Raw genomic sequence first — 21065 nt, forward strand, 5'->3', positions numbered from 1 at the left:
AGCAAAGAATATTGTTTCTTAGCTTTTTAAGTAAATCTATTAGCTTCAGATAATGCTGCCAATAAATGCTTCACTCTGTCACAATCAAATTCAGGCTCAAGAAGGATCACAGCTGGCTCTAATGATGATACACACCTCACAACTTTATATTTTAAAGGATTTCGTTCAACAAGCTTTGAGATGAGTTTTTTAAAGTTTGGCACTTTACAAAACCTCAATCCATCATCTTCTGATATTTTTATTTCTTTCAGATATTTATTATTTGAAATCCAAGAACACTTATTTTCTTTCAATTCACATAAATTTTCAAGTCAGTAAGATAACTGAAGCAAGTTTCAAATTGTTTACAACAGCTAAATTGCTTGATTTAAATTATACGGCTAAAAATGTTTTTAGTAGATCATTAAGATGTGAAAATAAATAAGGAGCAAGAGGATCTGGGTTTCAAAATTGCCTTAAAAAGGATTCACAGTTAGACAAAATAAATTTGTAAAATGCCAATTTACATTTTTGGAATTTATCTTTAAAATGCTCTATAACAACAGTATATGGCTTTAAGTTTCTTTGATTTGTCAATAAATTCCTTTATGTCATCCAAAATTAGCAAGGCTCATTTCATTCTAAGCATTTCACATTATCTAATAATCTAGTCGTGCAGTATTCTAACGGAAATTTATTATTTCCTGTGGTAAATTCAGGACTGGGCTATCATTAAACAAGAAGTAAAAATATCTTAAAAAGGTATGAATATTCCCTGTTTCCAATCCCTGGTATAAAGGTATAATTTCAATCCCTGTTTTCATTGCTTCATTTACAACATGTAAACCACAAACACCAATTTTCACCAAACGCTTTCCTTCAGGGCATCCTCTATCAGCAGGTTACTGAATATTTTTAAAAAGCTTATATTCACAATACATTTGTTCCATCCATACGACGAGAGATATAAATTACAAGTTACATGGCACATTCAAATGATGATTAAACCACCCACCTGTCTTAATCATAAAGGTTTATACACTCACGTAAGAAATCTATTCAACAAGTAATAGCATTATGCATTATTAATTAATCTCATTCACAATAAACCTATTCCAAACTGTTAATAATTGACGGAAGAAAAAAACTGTTATTACAGCCTCGTACTACAAGCTACACTTGAACTTAAAAAATTACTTTAACGTAATTCCTACTAATCACATCAGAATATTACAATATTCCACTTACTCTTAGTATCTTTCATTTTCTCAAATTCCAGCTGATTAATAATTCTATTTCGTTGATTTTCAAATTCAAGCCTCTTTTTAGCTCTTTCTTGCTGTGATCTAAAAAAAAGAGGAATACATATTTGTTTAAAGATTACAGTAGATACAATATTATGAATCATTTTAAGAAAATGAATACTTTGTCCTGGAAAAATATAAGTTAAGCAGTCCAAATATCAAGACTTGTTTAAAAATCTACAAGTCCTTGAGCTTCAAAGTACCTTACATGCCTTAAAATCTAACCAAATTTTATTTTAAGTGTAATACTTTTAAGGCAGTACTAAGTTTTATTTAAATTAATTTTTTTTATCTGAGAATGGGGAATAAAATTTCAACAAAGCATACACAGATATAAATATTATTTTATTAGTCTCACTTCATACACTTATGAAGAAGGAAGGTAGTTTTGACTGTTACTCCAGTGTCCTACATTTGATTCCCAGTGAGGATGAAATTAGAATTTTTATGTTAATAAATTTCATCCATACAAGAACACATAGATCACGTTATGATTATATCAATCTCATGTCAGATGCCCTTCAAAAATACAATCCCAAAATTACCTAACAGAATTTATATTTCAAATGATTTTTATAGTATATAGGAAGACAAGCAGTCAATGATTCCACACGTAACTTAAGAATTAAAAAAAAAAAAAAATTTCAAACCAAATGTGATTAGAGAAAATTAGTTGTAACGGGGTTAATATGTCAGTAATTAATTAACAAAAACACACTGCATAAATTAATTAACCTATATCATTATATCATTCAAAATTTCACACATCTATTGATAATGACTGATAAACAATCAAAATGCCAATCTTTTTTTTTTTCCTACTCTCCCCGACCGGATATCCATTTAAGTATACTCAGTTGGGGAGAGTGTCCTTCTACTCAAAGGGGGCGTCCCCCACCCACCAGCTTTACATCCGGCACGGCAGGTTGGCCCCCCCGGTCTTGGATCTTTTGTTTTATTTTTTGCCTGCCTCTAATTCCCCGCGTTAGGGCCAAGGTCCGGCGATGCCATCCCCCAGCCCCTCCGCAGGGAACCGGGTCTCGGTCTTTACGCCTATGCCTCTAACCGACGGTACCCACCCCACAAAGCACCTAGACGCCCGCAGGGAGAAACACCGCCGGCCGGGACTCGGTCTTTTCTTTTATTCCCATCACCCCTGGAGTTCTCCCCCTTCGCAGGAACCCGCATACCAGGGCATACGGGCCCTCCACGGAGAGACTGTCCACCCTTCTCTACTTAACTTAATCACAGTCTACCGCCCTCTTCTTCCTTAGTTCTCAGGATCTCTCCAGCAAACCTTCTGAACCAGTCCCAGTTCTCTTGAATTTGTACCATCCAATTAATTAGATTATCCGGTGTTAATCGATTTGTTATAATTACCCTCCTGTTTTCAGCCCATCTAGGACATACAAATATAGTGTGCTCCGCATTATCTGTTTCCTCACAATAAACACATTGTGGTGTGTCCCTTTTTCCAATTCTGGCTAGGTACTGCCCGAAAGATCCATGCCCCGATAATAACTGTGTCATATAGAAGTCAACTTTTTGCGTCTACTTCCATACCACCTACCTATATCAGGGATTAGTCTTCTAGTCCAATCCCCGACTCTTGAGCGTGACCATTCCAACTGCCATTCTTGCTCCAATTGAGCCGCTATCTCGTCTTGTGGTAGTCCCTCATATCTAAGCATCCTGCTTTTAATCTGCAGGTCTATTGGTAGAACCTCTGTTATTACACAAAGCGCGTCATAGGACACCATTCTGTAACTAGCGGCCACCCTCAACAGTGCAAGTCTATGCGCGCTTCTCAATTTTCCTTTATTCCGTTTAATACTAATTGTATGTCCCCAATACGCGGGGCCGCGTATAATATCATTGATGTTGTTGCAGCAGTTATTAATTTCCTAGTTTCTATTTTTGGTGTTCCATGGTTCTGGAAGAGTCATCTCAGAGCTTTGACCATTGGAGTGACCTTACTACATATCATATCGATGTGTCTGCTAAATCTCAAATTTTTATCAAGTATGACTCCCAGATATTTTGCCTCATTGACTTGCATAATTGGCTCTCCTCTGATATTCAAATTTATACCTCTAATAGGTCTTCCGCCGGAAAGGGCAATACAACTGGACTTCCCTGGGGCTATCTGTAGTTGGCTTCTTTGTAACCATTCATCTATAATGAATAAAGTTTTAAGCACTTTACTTTCCAATTTGTAACAGTTTAGCTAGTTCTTTCTTCGTATTAATTGAGTTATCTTAAAAGAAAATCAGTTTATTATATTAACTATTCCAATTACTTTTTTCAGGATGTCAACTGAGCATTGTTCTAATAATACATTACTAAGCCATCCAAACTCGAACCAAATCATTCATTTATTTTCTACCTGAATGCATGCACAATAAATGCTTCTGATAATATTTTAAAGGTACCTGAAAAAAGCAATGTAATGTTTTTATAAGCATAACAAGGATTGATAGATAACAAAGTTTACCTTTTAGAGAAAATTTCACTCTTTTATATATATAAAAGCACAGAGATGAATAAAGGCCTAAGAAAAAATGATTGTACCATATTTCATCAAAAAGCTATGCAAGATGAATGGATCACTGTCATGTTACAATGAGATTACTTATTTTTCAACACTCCATTCCTCTTATTTTCTCACTGCTTCCCTCAAATTTTTTATTGCTATTAAATAAAATAATTTTTTTTTTAATTTTTGATCCCCTGATAAAATCTTAATGAAAAACCTATAGTCATCTAACATATAATAAACAAATTAATGCCAAAAATTTGTAGTGAAATACTGCATAAAAGTTTGTTGCCAGGCTAGTTTATATATTCTTTCTTACTGAATAGCATTTATAAATCTAGACTACTAATAACAAAAAAATTGCTGGACTTAAAGAGTTATTAAGAGCTTCTTCTTGGACTTACAGAACTAGAACTGTAGTATAGCTTTATCGTGCCATAATAAAAATAAAAAATTAGTAATTTTAAAAATGGTTCTTAACCTTTTTTAAAATATTTTTAATGATTTTAATTATAGGTCAGGATAGAAATACATAAATTTGGGAATCAATCAAACTAAACGTTCAATAACATTTCTACATTAAATCTACTTAAAAATGATCAAACTATTATTCTATTTTTTTTTCTATTTTACTTTAATAAATGAAGAGAACATACCATATATAAATAAGGAACATAAACAAATTCAGAAAGATGTCAAATTCTAGCTGGGAATCGAGCCTAAGTCACTGATCTACAAAACTACATTACACACATTATACTAACCAACTAGAGTGTATTACTCTAAGGAAAGCAAAATTAAGTTTTATGTCAGCAACAACTCAATAACCAGAAATATATGGCGAATGAGCATACTAAAAGCAGGAATAAAAAAGAACATTTTATTTTAAATCCATTATACCAATGCTTCATAAAAGTAACTTATAAAAAGAGATATAATAAAAACATCCGATTTTAAAAATGGAATCTAAACCCTTGAACTGACAATTAATATTTTCCAAACCAGTCAGAAATTTTTAACTTCAACATTCAACAGTTTGAAAAACTCATAAAAACTTACATCCATAAATAAGCATAACAGGATTTCCCCAAAATTTTGTAAGTAATTCTTCCTGACTATTTTCAGAATTTTCACTGACTAAAATAACCATGATATAGATGAAGTCTAACAATATTTTTCCAAACAATGTTCAAAATAGCTCATAATTAATTATAATTTTTTAATTTTGAAAATTCAAAAACTGGTGTATATTTTCCAACATTATCACTACAAAATTAATCTAAGTGCAATATGAAAATATCTTCACAGTAGAAGTATTTTAATTTTATACACAAAAATAACTGGGAATGGAAAACACACGTCTTAATATATTTCTCAGTAAAAAATATTTTTAACAATATTTTTTAAATATTGGATTCTAAAATATTCAACTCAACTTGAAAACTTTGAATACTTGCACACCCATAATATACATATATATATTACCTGCATGAATACTTATTCACTGTGCAAAGTGTTGTCGATACGTATTTGAAATCTGCAGCCCTGCTTAAAAAAAATCTGGGATCTGGCTAGACCTTTATCTAACTCAAATAAGATTTGGTTGTATTAAATTGATGTCCCATTAAAGAAACCTGTTGAATCAAGCCAAATGTTATTAAAAAATCAGTGAATAGAATGTTGTCCAATTCAATGAGATTTTAATAAGATTTGATAAGATTCAATGAATTCTTTTAATCAGGGAACAGAACTTAATTTGTAGCATTCATGCTAGTAATATATATAATGCTAATATATATATATATATATAAGGTAATAAATCAAAAACTGGTTTTTGATGATCAAAAATAACTGAAGAATCCAAATTCGTGCACAAAGCTCAATCTCAGATTCTCTTTACTACTGTAAATATTTCAAACTTCAATAAGATTTATAATTTATGAAAAGAGTTTTTATGAGATTTTCTTTGTTTTTCCGCGGTGATTGAAGCCTCTTCAGTGAGGAAAATACATTAGTCATTATTTTTTACAGATTGTTTTGCTCAAAATTTTTCAAGTTTTCCTTGATATTTTCAAATTTCAACTGATTTCCAAATTTGGTGATTTTTCAAAGCCAATTCCCTGACTTTCCAGGCCTGGGGAACCATGCATAAAGATTAGAAATGTTGTATTAAATATTTTTAAAAAAGTCACAAAACTAGATGTCAAAAGACATTCTTCACTTATTGATCTAAAAAAATATGCTTTGCAATAAAATTAATTTAATGACAAAAATATGACGAACATTATTAAAGAAATTTAACAAATGTAATTTGTTGTACTCGAATGTTAATAAGCAACACAATGTAAAATTAGAGTCAATAATAAAAGTAATGACAATTATAAATAACAATAAAACATTCATACCTTAACTCACGTTCCTCGTACTGTCGTATATTGTCCATACCGATCTGTCTACAAAAATCTTCAAATACATCATCTTCTACTCTGTTCATTTTACCTTTCATTTCTTGTATCTGTTGATCACGTGCTCTCATTGATTTCTCAATTGCCTCAGTTCTTGGCTGCAATAAAGAAAAAAGTTCATCAAATTTTATAAACCATTAACTTAAGCAAGACAAACTTGTAAACAAGAATGTTTATATTTCTTAATTTTCGTTATAATTAAGCTCAAAACATTGAACACAATAATCAATATTGTTATAAAGATTTAAAGTAAACAACAAAAAATCAACTAATACTGTAAACCTTTGTTAGTTAATGTTATATTTGGATTTGTGTACAATAAACACCACCTCTGTAAGAAAAGTGAGAGTTCAATGACACCAGAATCTTAAATATACACTGATAAAAGAAATTATTTTTAATGAAAGAATAGAGACATTTTTCCTAACATATTTTACTGTCTCTATTTCTTTTTTAATTTACACTGCAAGAAGGGACACAAAGTAATATAAAATGGTGAACATGATGTAAACCATTTTAAAATTATATCTTTAATAATAATTTATCACTAATAATTAAACTAGCTTACACCACTCTGTTCCAATTTGGCTTCTAATGCTTGAAGTTCACGATCAAGTTCTTGAATTTGCTTCAGCTAAAACAGCATGAAATAATTCTAAATTAATAAAACAAATATAGGATAACTCATATAGCCTTACCTACAACAAAATAAACAGTATTTAAACTACAAGACAGTAGGATTCAAATTTTTAAATAAAAAATAATGAAAAACCATGTAATTTAAGAAACTTGTATTTTTTTAGGAAGTTCTTCAAAAACTAAAATTTTCAAAACTAAATTACAAAAGTAGTGAGAAATTTATTAATTTAAATATGAAGTTTAATTATCAGTATAGCAAATTAAAAAAAAAAAATTGAATTTTTATATAATCCCCAGTATGAAATTATATTATACTTAAACTTGTATTTAAATACTGTAAACATAAATATCAGAATGGTTTTTTTATGTTCCTCCATTTCTGTTGAGTCCTGCTGGTAATTATGTAAAGTCAAAGTCGATTTTTTGATAATACAGTACAGATTTTATTAATATAATAAATCACCAAATATTCATAATGAGTGAGTGACTGTGTGTGCGCACACACGTGCGTGTATGTGAATAATATAGTAAAAATATATTCTATATTTATTATATTAAAACTTTTTCTTTTTAATGATTTGTCATTTTTTCAGAAATTATAGTATTTTCTACTGTAAAATTTTAAATGATATTAAAACATATATTTTAAAATTTAATATCAATTGAAGATGCAAGATGCCGTGAAATCCGGTTATTGGAAATTAACAAGATAAGTTTAACTTACCTAATTACTGGGTTTTGGTGTTTTAATTTCATATAATACTAAATTTCATCAGCTTAGTGGTCAAAATGTTACTGAATTATTTGAATATTGAAAAAAATTTATATATATATATATATATATAATTTTTTTTACATACACAGAAATAAAATTGTTAAATATCAATACAATTTGTCTAACTCACAGTTTTTTCTTTATCTGTTTTATTATACTTAAGTCTTGTTTCTAAACCACGAATCTGAGATTCCACAGTATTTAATTCAGATTCCTTTCGTGATTTTTTCATTGCTTCTCGCAATTCTTCAGTAAGTTTTTCCTGTAAAATAAATAAAATGTGCACATTATTTATCAAATTACTATAACAAAAAAAGTAATACATTTCACAATAGATTATTTAATTAAATAGACAAGACACCATTAGAAGTGTGAAATCTATTCTTTTATATTACATTTTTATCAAAAATTGATCTTCCTATTTTAAGCAAATAATAAATATATACTTCTCATCTCAAGCTGCTAAATCATTTGCTGTTTAACATTTTAATTTTCCACTGAAAACTAATTTTCAATGGATCCAGTTTTTTCACAACATTATTTCAAGGAAATATTTTTATTTTGTTCAAGTTCTTTTAAGACCACTTGATAATTTTTCATCAGGTTCAGTTTTATGTGTCCTGGTAAAAAGGATTGTGTTAGCACGGATGTTGATGGTGTCAAAGTGCATAAGCAAAAGCGCCTTGTACTGATAAACTTACATGAATTATATGTCTCCTTTAAAAGTGAAAATCCTGAGGAAAAAACTGAAAGATCGAAGTTCTGCAAACTCCTTCCAAAATAGTGTATCTTGGCTGGTGCATCCGGGACTCATACAGTTTGTGTGTACCCCCACCACCAGAACATCAAACTCATGAATGATGATTAAACTTAATGTTGATTAAGGACTTAGTAGACATCTTTGTTCGTGGCAAGGATAACTACAGCTGTATAATTAATGTGTGCACCAAATGTCCAGGTAAGCAAGCAGTGTTTGACATGATGTGTTGCCAGATACAATAATGTACAAACAATAGTTCAAGAACAAAAAAATCAGAATACGGTGAAGAATGTTTGGTGTTGCAGACTTTGCAGAAAACATTTCATTTTTTGATCAAGGTGAAATACAAAGCTTCCATTAAGTCAACAGCAAAGCCACAGTTTACCCTTTTGTGTTCTATTACAAGGAAAATGATTTATTAAACACAAAAGTGTCTGAATTTTAAGTGATCACTTAGCATTTACAGCAACATTTTATTGCTTTCAAAAACTTTTTTAACAGACCATATCAAGGAAGTACATCAGAACATTATAAACTCATCTATTTTACTGCTGGTGCTTCAAGTCAGTACAAAAATAAAAAGAATTTTGATAATTTGTGCAGACACAAAAAAGACTTTGACCTTGAAGCCAAATGGCACTTCTTTGGATCATCCCAAGGGAAAAACGCCTGCGATGATGTGGGAGGGAAAACAAAACGAGAAGTGGCAAAGGCAAGCCTGCAAAGGCCATTAAACAGTCAGATATTAAACATTGATGAAATACATCCATTTTGTAATCACAAGCTGAAAAACATCAAGAATTTTTTTATTAAATGAGATGAGAATACTAAGATTTCAAAAACTCTAAAAAAACAGTTTTGATTGTTGTGAAAGTGTTGTTAGTACTAGAAGCTACCACAAGTATTGTTCCTGAGTCAGAAGGTATTGAAAAATGTTACTTTACTTCAGACTTCAAGGACTTTGAGACCATCCTGTGTCAAGTATTGTACCACTTTCACTTGTGTATATGATGATCAGTGGTGGAAAGGAGAAGAGGTGGTAGATATTAGAATCAAAAATGACGATGTGCAGGTTCATTTTTTTTCCCCAACTGGACCACATACATCATTTCAAAAGTCTCAACAAAACAAGTGTAGGTACTGATCAGCAGATTCCTGAGAAAGTTGATGTCACTTCAACTAACTACAGTGACAGGTTGCTCTCAAACAATTTCAAGAGAATTATCAGAAGAGATATCACAGCTATTGGTTGACCATCTAAATAATAAATTTTCATTGCTACAAAAACAGGCTATTTCATTAAGAATAATTAAAATTTTGCTAGTATCTATTTTTCTTCGATAGTGTTTATAAAAATAAACCAATATAAAAATAAAAATGAATTCCTGAAAAAAGATGTAAACTAATTATTGAAATCTCAGTTTCAGTAAGTTTTACAAGCTTTTTTGAATCAAAATTGTATTAGGTTACTAGTATTGGTTAAATTATCATTAAATTACAACCTACCATTAATAATTTTAAGAAAACTATTTTTAAAATATTGAAACGTCAACTTCAACAAAATTGGGGATAGATACAAAAAATGTAAAGTGCAAAGAAGACAAGAAACCCCCTCCCCCTAGGAGCACATGTTTAGTGAGTCAAAATGGTATCATTTTTAACAGGTTTGTCATGAATTTTGAGAGGTTTTAACTTTTTTATTAGTGCAATACACAAGAAATGTTTTTATTTGCCATAAACACATACAAAAACGCTACGATTTGTGCAAATTTGGAATTTTTATCACCAGCCCCATCAGAGTTATTTGAAGTTAAAATTTGAATTCTTTAAAAAAAAATTGTTTTCAAAAATTTATGGGTAAGTATATCACCGTATTATTTATGGTAAAACTACTAAAATATACCTACAGATAAAAGAATAATTCAAACTGTATGCAGGGATGCCATCCCTGCTTCTTGAAAAAAATTATCAAAAGTGAAATTTCTCCATTTTTCATGTTTATGATATATGCTGATGATTATTGCTTTATATGAGTATATGATGTTTATGCTTTATTGGTAATTTTACTCTACTGGTAATTTTCTCATAGAGAGAAGAGAGATAGGTAATAACCAATCTTTTACCATTTAGATAAATGGACCAGTCTTTTACCTTGAGAAAATATAAATAAATTGCTTTTTGTTTCATCCTTCCAGCACCAAGAGTTTTTTAGTTATGATTTGTTCCATAAACCCTTACAATCACAAAAACAGGTGTGCGCCCGTAACAAAAATAGCCACTACAGGTAAACTGCTTAAATAGAAAATTTAAAAAAATTGTTTTAAGGTCCTGAAACATGTATGACACAAGTGGGTAAGTTTCAATTTTTTTTCAACTGGTCAAGCAACCAGCTTATGATTTTTTGGGACACTTCAAATGGATTAACCCCTTATTAAAAATAAAAATAAAGCAATATTTTCTTTTAATTAATGAGTTATTTCTCTTTTTTTGTGACAGATTAGCAAATTTTTCAAAACAATAACTTCATCAATCCAGTTTTTTTTCTCTCTTACCATTCAATGCATTTTATGAGTATTTCATATATTTTATATTTACATCATTTCCAGATCAAAATTCACACTTCCTCTGTAGTTTTTTTTTTCAATAAATTTGTCTCAATTTTGATAAAAAGATGATATGTTTCTTATTTAAAATTTCATATCCAGTATTAGTAGTGAGTTTTCTTACCCATTCAATTAAGTCTTCATCAGACAGTTTCTATTCCCAGGTATACTATGAAATGTTTCTTTTAATTCTGAAATAGCTATTTTGCATAAACTTTTATGTCTTAAAAAGATATGACATTTTACTGAAAGCTGTGCAGTCTAAACTTATGACTTCATTTCACAAATAAAAATGTGAATAGTATTAACTGGCTTCATGACTTATCAGGAAAAGAATGAAAAATATGAGTTGTGATATTAAGTTACAACTAAATGAAGTAACTAATACTCTTCTCAGTTTTCACACACAAGTATGGTTACAAATCATATACAAGGGTGGTTCGAAAAATTCAAGAACTTCTGAATCAATTTCAATAAGACATTTTTTATCATTCCCCTTACAGTATTTATAGTCAAATGGAGGTTACTTTCTGAACCGCCGTCATACATCATGTGTGTAAAATTCTAAGAGATCTTACTGTATCATAAATGAATTATTAATGTGGCATGACTTACTTTGGTTGCTTTTAATTGTGACATTTGTTTTTCATCCCAACGTTTAGCTTTCCTTGCTAAATCTAAACTACCACCGGACATAATTCCAGATTTCTGATAAAATGTACCATCTAATGCTACAGCCTGTAACAAGATTTTTTTTTTATTTATAATTTCATTAAAACAGCGAAATAAGTTGTATATAAGTCGACGACAACAGCGGCGGGCGGTGGTTCAACCGCCATCTTGTGACGTCACTCCTGGCGCGCAGTACGGTAGTCTATTAGTAAGTCTGCAAACAAAAAAAATTATTAGATTGAAAAATAATGATAATATTATTGTTGCATTTCCACACCACCCAAGAGGTAGCAACTGCAGCGCGTTGAGATTTTTTTTTATTAGAGTGAAATCTTTCCCCGATAGGCCTACAAAACACTCGTACAAAAAAAGCAAATGATTTAAAATATAAGCTAAAAATTAAGTTGGATACTATAAAAATTACTCCGAATAAAAATAAAGAGAGACTTGTATTCTGTGTAGTAACAAGAAAAAAATATTTAAACACTCTCCTCACCATTTGCAACATAATCCGATAGTAGATAAATCTATTACCACATCATGTCGCGGGCCTTGGAACCACTGCATTCAATAAACGTAACTAAATATCGTTTTATTTCTTGTTTTCTTTAAAAGAAAACGTTTTAAAAAAAAACAATAGTTAGTTACAGTATTTTATTGAATGGGGGTTTAAAGTGTTTTTGTTTTGTGTTTTAGTGTAACTTTTTTTTAGGTTGTTTGTGTAATGTGTTGTAGTCCTTAAAAGGACTTTTTTTAAAAATCGGTTAAATTAAAAAATTCTTCTTGATGAATGACCGTTGTTTTCCTCTTCGTTGTCATTTTCATTGCGTTTGTTAGTCTTGTATAAAATAAAATAAAGAGAAGCGACATGACGGCCACGCAGATATCGATTGGTTTTAACGTAATCGTATTTTGAATTTTCATCCGTGTCGTACGCGACCATCAGCGGTTGGGTATCATCGTCACAACCATCGGCGGAACAATCTACCTCATCGCGCGTCTTGAAGAAAAGTCCACAGTCCGACGCCACATTAGTGGCTACTCGTCGTTTTTCGTACGCGACATAAATGTTTACAGCGAGTACGTTGTTTTTGTGATGCGACGTATTGAGATCTTTTAACACCGACGCTGACAATTTCATATTCGACGATCGATTTAACTTGAACGCCTTTACGTTCCCGTCGTCACCGTAGAATCCGGAGAATAGAACCTCTTTACTGTCAATAAGTCCAATCGCTTTGTCACCACATTCAAATTCGCAATAATACTTTTGACCACACGCGAAATCATCTTTGAAAATTATCCTTACGGTTAAGTTATCACCGTCTCTGTCGAAATCGTGTTCAGATAAATCGACAACGTATGCAAAACTGTGTTTTAACTTAAAACACATAGGTGCCAGACGTTGGTTTCCGACACGTACGCGTATATCTTCTTCACTAACCGGAATCATGATGTTTACACTTCGTGCGCTTCTCAAAGAATAAACTAATTCGCGCGTTTACGCTATATTTATAAGAACATCCCCACCACATGAGCCACACCCTATTCACCCCTCCACCGCCCTCCCCCACAACACGAACAACGTGGGAAAAACAACCATCTGATATAAAATATCTTAACTGCATTTTGTATGATTTGAAACTACATCCATTCTTTTTTAAAAAAAGTCAACAACGTTCTAAACCCGAGTTTGTTAAACACTCTCCTCACCATTTGCAACATAATCCGATAGTAGATAAATCTATTACCACATCATGTCGCGGGCCTTGGAACCACTGCATTCAATAAACGTAACTAAATATCGTTCTTTTTCTTGTTTTCTTTAAAAGAAAACGTTTTTAAAAAAAACAATAGTTAGTTACAGTTTTTTATTGAATGGGGGTTTAAAGTGTTTTTTGTTTTGTGTATATATGTGTAAGATTGTGTTGAATGTGTAATGTGTTGTAGTCCTGAAAAGGACTATTTTTTTAATACCTCCAAGTCTAGTCGAATATTACATCGTACGCATTTCCGACCCGACCCTTAAATACGAGTGTCAGTTTCTCTTCTATTATCGACTGGAACTCACCCTCTTCAATAGTCGATGAGAACCGCTTCGGTAGGAATACATTAAACGGTTCCTCTTCGCTGCTACCTTTTACAGTACACACAATACTTTTACCATATTTTGTGTCTACGGTCTTCAACGCTAATATTTCATACGGTTTACCAACCGTCATCGCAGCCACAGTTTTAGTTTCGGTTAGACGAACGGTTTTTGTATTTAACCGTTCAACGAAAGCTTTTCTTGTCGATGTACCGTCTGTCATGATGTAGCAGTAGTCAGCGTTAGAATGATCCTTATGCTGTTTAGGAACCGCTATTTATACTCACTAGATGACAAACATTCCCCCTCCTCAACCAACCGCATACGAACAAGTCTGAACCTGTTTATCATCATCCCGCATCCGGTGTTCCAAGAAACAACGCAATAAATAATTATGTTTTTTACCACATCTGCAATAAATAACGTTTTTTTTCCGTTAAACCGCAAACGAACAAGTATGAACCAGCTTATCAACAACTCGCATCCGGTCTTCCAAGAAACAACGCAATAATTAATTATTTTTTTATCAAAAGCAATAAATAACGTTTTTTCTTTCCGTTAAACCGCAAACGAACAAGTATGAACCTGCTTATCAAGAACTCACATCCGGTCTTCCAAGAAACAACGCAATAATTAATTATTTTTTTATCAATTACCACATCGGTTATTCTAAGAACAGATGCAATAAATAACGGTTTTTTCCGTTAAACCGCAAACGAACAAGTCTGATCCTGCTTATCAACAACGCAATAAATAATTGTTTTTTTACCACATCTGCTATTCTGTGAACTGATGTAATAAATAACCGTTGAACAGGAAACGAACAAGTTTGAACCTGCATTCAACTGACACGATGTAAAAAAAGCTATTACACCAGATCATAGTTACAAAAATATTTTTTGTTTTCTAATTTAGTTGCATTTCCACACCACCCAAGAGGTAGCAACTGCGGCGCGTTGAGATTTTTTTTTCGAGTGAAATCTCTCCCCGTTAGGCCTACAAAACACTCTCAACTGTCAGATGTTACAAACTTACTTTTAAGTCTTCAGTCAAACCATCGTCTTTCTTTCCGTAATATGTTAACTTCATCGAATGTCGTCTTACAACAGACATCTCATCATCGGTAAATCTGTTTGTATATCTGGTTGGTAAATATATTTGAAAGCAACCCAATTCGTTTGCAACGGTGTCGTATAATATGGCACAAATACGATACTCAGATAAAGATGTAAATACCTTTCTCATATCCAATATTACGTAGACTACACCGATGCGAAGATCGGTCAGTCGTTTCCACGGTAGTTTCTTGAGAAAACAAACGTCATCGTTGAAAGCGTTAACAAACGATATGGCATCCATCCTCACACTCGCAGAGTTTACACTCGACTGATCGGTTGACGACGATGACGGTATCGTATACATACCTTTGTCATCCGCATTACTCTTGTCGGCAATTTTACAAAACAACCGATATAGACCGCTATCATCGATGACTGAACAAGCGAATTGATTCTTCCATAACAGCTCATATTCATTATCGCGTACCATAGTGTACATCCTTTTTGCGTTTTCAATAATCATTTCACTGGAGCAAAGGTATTTCGGTAGTCCACGTCCGCTGTAACCAAATTTCTTACAATCGACGGTATGTATTATTTCACCGCAACAGTGAACAGAGTGTGCGACAAGCATCATAAAACTATATTTACAAATATGCGATGCAATAAATCGCAAGTCGTTAACCGAATCGGTAAACGTTTTCATCGTTGCAATAGTGAATATAATGTCTACACAAACCGTCTACAGTATCGATTTTTAAGCTGTCTAAATATTCCTGTAATCCGTTGTGAAGTTCAGCGTATGTGGCTGCGTAGCTGAAATGCACTCTAACCGTATTGAATCGATCAACGTCCACACTTATACTTGTAGCGTGCGGAAACACTGTAGATGTAAGTTTCGTCAGATGTCGCAACGATCTTACACGACGACGTGGAAAAAATCTAACCACCCAAACCGATGCGGATATATCTACATCCATCGTTGAACTGTTAATGGAATTAAGTATTAGTTCCCTTTTAAACTCTCTATACATCTACCGCATTGTCTTCGTCGGTTACATTTCCACACCACCCAGAAGGTAGTAACCGTGGCGCGTTGAGATTTTTTTTTACACGAGTGAAATCTCTCCCCGATAGGCCTGCTATAAAACACTCGATTTTTTTGATTTTTTTTGTATTTTTTTATTTTTTTTTATGTAGTTTCTGTCACAAACATTACGACAGATTGTTCTTTCTTCGTGGAACAATTGATTCGAACGAAAGAGGAACGTTTTCTTTTATGCAGTTTCGACATCGCACCAAGTGTTGAGACGAGTCAATCGTTTCGTTGCACCAACAACATTTGATGTGCATGTCATCGAAACAGTAGTAATAACCGTTTTTAGCCAGCTCGTCTTTATTTTTAGCGTCTGTATGTTCAAAAGTACGCAGACGATCGGCCTCTCTCGCCAGATCCAACGACTTATTCGAGTACTTCAACCACTGCATGTAGAAACAACCCGTATGCAACGCACATTTTCCACCAGCATGGAGGTTGTGGTATGGACAATTTACTATGTAACTATGTTTAGGTTTTGGTGCGTTCTCCGGTATCTCACGTACGTCGGAGTGAAATCGACGTAAGAAATCTGCTTTCTCGTCCTTTAGTGTATATCGTACCGAATTGTGAACAAAACGCCTTCATGATATCATCACTGTATACTGCCTCACCGTAATCCCAATTGATTTTGTGAAAATTTCTCTCCAACCATCCAGCCATCCGTTTGTATTTAGATGGTAACTCAGACTTTGGATACGGTGATCGAAAGTGAAGAAGCATATAGCATTCTTCTCCGACAACAGCGAGTTCTTTGATTATAAACTCTCCGCGTTTACCAAGAAAGCCGTGATACTCGATAACTCCGTCCATGACGACAACTCACTTGCGTATGAGGATCGACGTATGTTCTTTAGACGTTTATTAAGGTGTACTTACAATTGTGGTGGGGATGAACCCCTCCCCACCATAAACACACCAAATATTTACTGTGTGCGATCGTATAAAGATTCGTATACGTCATCAAAGGAACAGTAAATACCGTGTTTGGCTAATTCGTCCTTATTTAAGAGCAATGGTGGTACGCACGACCTCTTGTCTTCTTGTTTTTCGTCACTCCTCTTTGACAGTATCGTCTTCTTACTGCTAGGTATTTTTTTTACCTTTTAGTGTTTTCACTCGTTGACGGTCGTTCGTACGGCTTATTACGCGGTTTCTTTTTCTTCTGTTCACCGCTGTTCTTTTTTGACGGCTTCGTAGATGTTTTCTTTTTTTTCTTATTAACTAATGAAGACTGATCTTCAATATCGTTATGTAATGTCTCTTCAGCGATCGGTAACAACTGCTGATCGTCTGACGAACTCGACACTCCTCCTCCCTCCATGACTGACACTCAACTGACGTTCTGCGTCGTCTATCGTAACCGTCTTTTTTTCTATGTCAGTGTGGAAGTGGAGGGGGTTATCCCCACCACCTCGTCTTCTTCATCCTCTTTTAGAGGACCATCATAGTCATCATCATGTTCATGCAACGTTATATTAGGTAATGAGATGTTGGTAGCGATTACCTTCGGTAACACTGTTGTCCTCGCTGAAGGTAATGATGTCGTTACATTCACTATGGGTTTCTTCTTCAGTGTGGTTTTGTTGATCTTTACCTTTGGTAATACTGATGTCGTTACATTCACTATGGTCTTCTTCTTCGATGTGGTTTTGTTGGTATTTACTTTTGGTAATACTGTTGTCTTCGCTGAAGGTAACGATGTAGTGATGTTGCTAACTACGTCAGCAGACAGGTTTTTTGAAGATGATGGTGGTGATACGGTAGCGTTGTAAAAAATGGGCAACACCTCCACAGACGATGAATTACACCATACTAACGGTATGTTAACCGGTGATTGTGAAGAAAAAGTAACTCTACACCGTATCGGTTTGATCGTTGTACAAGATTCATGTGAAGAGTCACCCAATAATAGTGTTACAATTATACCAACTGCTATACCTGTTTTAAATATACTAAATGTTATCAACCATTTCGTAAACCGCCGCCACGTAGCTAATATTTGCTTTTTACCTTCCTTTCCCAGACCATCCCCTCCGTCTAATTGATCGATTTTAAATACCTCCCGCATTACATAAGCTTTTTCACTATTCCAGTGAGCGGAGTGTATGTGACGATGCTATCATGTATAATGAGACAGTAGGCAGTCGTATTGGCTGGTATATTGTTTTTGGTATCGAAATCGATACGTACATCTACTGTTCCCGTTTTAAGCGATTCGTTCTGACGGGAACAGTCGATAACAATTAACGGTACACTGGCCTTGAAATCCGCCAAACTGTAAGCGGGACATTCGTCCTCCGGTTTGTTATAATAGGCGGACCGAAAGCTGGCGAACATTTCATACATCATATTCACATCTCCCTGTAGATTGTCGTACGGATAGTACTGTGAATTCAAATACAGACGAACGTTTACCAACTCGCACATATCGAAGAGCGTCAATGATTTTGTAGCTTTATCCTTTCTGTCCGTCTGTAAACCGAATATCACGTATCTCGGTTTCTCCGTTTGCGCACATGTTTTTACCGTCCATGAATGTATGTTTGTTTGTGGTAGAGCCGGATATTCGTGGATCTGCCATGTACGAAAAGCAATCGCTAACGGTCTATCTCGTTCTACGACCTTCAACAATTGCAATCGCATCGTATCGGCAACGTGAACATACTGAATTTTCCACGCTATCTTAGTCACCTTCAACTTGGAATCAGGTGCCTCTTTGGAAGACACTAATGCGTTCACATCGCTGGAAGATCTAAGCAAGACCAATTCTTGTTTGACGTTCAATATTATGTGTTTGTAGTCTTCGGCGAAACCCATCAGCATACGCAGCGGTACGTAGAAACAAAATCTTCCAGTGGTTTCATCTAAATCGAACTTATCCGTAGCTTTGAACTTCCACCCGAAATTTTCCAAAATATTTTCTTCGCTTTTACGCAAGGAAAGAATATTCTTTATCGTTGTCGTTATTCCTAACTTTTGTACGCGACACATTTCCGCGCCGTTTATCTCGTATCGTATCTCCTCGAAGAGAAACGGTATCGCGTTGTTTGTTAAAGTCGATTCCGTTGCCTTTTTATCGCCTGCTTTAGTAGTTAACGCACCTTCGACCATCAAATAGCTTTTATGCGGTAACGTGTACACATCTTGTTGGTGTATCGGAATCTGGATTTCATCGTTGTTGTTGTAGGTTGAAGAAGCGTACGGAAGGTGGGTATGATATTCATACTGTGTGATCGTGTTGTCGAACGAAACACTTTCACCGACGTCCAACATATTCGCTCCTGCCATTATGATTCACCAAAACTGTGAAACCAAGTTTTCGAAGAAACAACACGTTACGTGATGTTAACGCTTTGGTGTTTGCTCGTCGACTGATCGATTTGCGTGTCGTTTCGATACTAGTACCACCGCTATTGTATATTAACCCCATTTATTGATTTTCCTTTGTAGATGCAATCTCACCGTAATTATTTCACCGCGGAAATTTATCGGTTTTCCGTCTTGATCGGTAAACTTTATAACGATCTCGTCTAAGCTCTTCGTATTCACCGGTAGATAGATTATATTCTTCGGTGATTCGATTATTTTGAAACCAGGCGGTACGCTAAGCGTGAATTCGTGCAATACGTGTCCCTCTGATCCGTTCGTATAGGAGCCTCGTATAAGGTTGCATTCAACCCGTACGGTGTTCACGTTGTTAATGGCGACCGGCTTTGATGACTCGTGCCATATATTCGCCGACAGTTTAATTCTCTCGAACCCCAACAGCGGTGCCATACTATCCGTAGAGGTCAGATCGATCGCAGCACTGCATTTAAGTTCGCATTTTAACGTATTGTTATTCGGACGCATAAGTAAATCTATTTTGCTTTTGTCTTTCAGTTCATCGCTCAAGTGTTTAGCGATATCATCCACTTCATACGATCCTGTCGCTAGTGTCAACTTAATCGGTCTTTGTGGTCTCTTTGGTTCGACAGTAAATGTGTTGTTGATTCCCTCTTCGACATTTGGAATTGAGTTGTATGTGGTTAAATTTATCAACGCCAATTCCCAATCACCATCAGACAAATCCAATGGTGGAAAGAATGTAGCGTGTAATAACGACGTATTTCCACTTATGCAGAACATGTTTACCTGTAGGCCGACGGACCACGACTGAGAAATTCAAGACATAAGTGTCCACAGATAACCGTGTTTATATTCTGTGTAGCGTTATAATTGAAATTTATAGTAGAATCGAGTGGAAAATAACGCATCAATTCGTTAGGTGGACGCAAATTACCGAAACTATCGAAATAGTCCACCACCCGTCCACGTTTTATATAACATACCCAATGTGTTCCATGACCGGTACTGCGATCAAGATTAACTATCGCAGATTCGTTGGTCTTCGGTTGTGTAGGTAATGCGTCCAACATAAAGACTCCTCTAAAATCGGCTATATTTAACTTTCTCGCGTACAACATAAGTTCTATATTCGATAGCGGTCGAATTGGTATTCCCTTTATTGGAGACGGCGTCGACGACGACGACGACGATGTTTTTCTTTACCACCTATTCCCGATCCAGTCGAAGGGTAGGGCTTAAGGTATAATCCCTGCCCTGCAGCGCCCGCTTTTCGTTTCATCATTTCGACAAGGCGTTTTATATTATTCCTTTTTGTTCGTCTTCTTCGTCTTCGCACTCTTCCACCACCGAACTTTGCTTTTAATTTCATCGCGTTTGTAACTGCTAATGCCGTAGCTTTTTCCGCGATACTCGAATCCTTAGCTTTAACTCGTTCCCAAGCGCTATCGGCTAATTTACGATCTGCTGCCGCTCTTCTTTCGTTATCACTGTACGTTGCGTATGCGATATCGTGTTCTTTACAAGCAGCGTCCAACTTGTTTACACCGGGATCACCTCTCTTTAATCGTTTTTTTAAATTCGTTCCCGGTCCGCAGTACTGATATCCCGGAATATGTAACTCTATCGGTAATAAATCGACCCCTTTGTTTACGACCGTTCCCACCACCTTTTTGACGCCTTTTAATGCTTTATCGCTGATATAGGATCCTAACGCTCCTGCAGCTCCTGCTGTTAGAGT

General features: G+C 34.4%; 1 protein-coding gene across 1 annotated transcript in view; it reads right to left on the reverse strand.

Annotated features, from left to right (window-relative positions):
* Nucleotides 1-21065, reverse strand: part of LOC142329749 (structural maintenance of chromosomes protein 1A-like) — an 86485-nt gene that overhangs the window by 22738 nt on the left and 42682 nt on the right. The window contains exons 13-17 of the mRNA XM_075374503.1: nucleotides 11677-11799; nucleotides 7829-7960; nucleotides 6853-6918; nucleotides 6225-6382; nucleotides 1228-1325 (exon numbers count right to left, since the gene is read on the reverse strand). Coding sequence (XP_075230618.1) covers nucleotides 1228-1325; nucleotides 6225-6382; nucleotides 6853-6918; nucleotides 7829-7960; nucleotides 11677-11799 — 577 coding nt within the window. The remainder of the gene's footprint in view (nucleotides 1-1227; nucleotides 1326-6224; nucleotides 6383-6852; nucleotides 6919-7828; nucleotides 7961-11676; nucleotides 11800-21065) is intronic.

This window comes from Lycorma delicatula, chromosome 9, assembly GCF_047948215.1.
Source record: "Lycorma delicatula isolate Av1 chromosome 9, ASM4794821v1, whole genome shotgun sequence".
Lineage (NCBI taxonomy): Eukaryota > Metazoa > Arthropoda > Insecta > Hemiptera > Fulgoridae > Lycorma > Lycorma delicatula.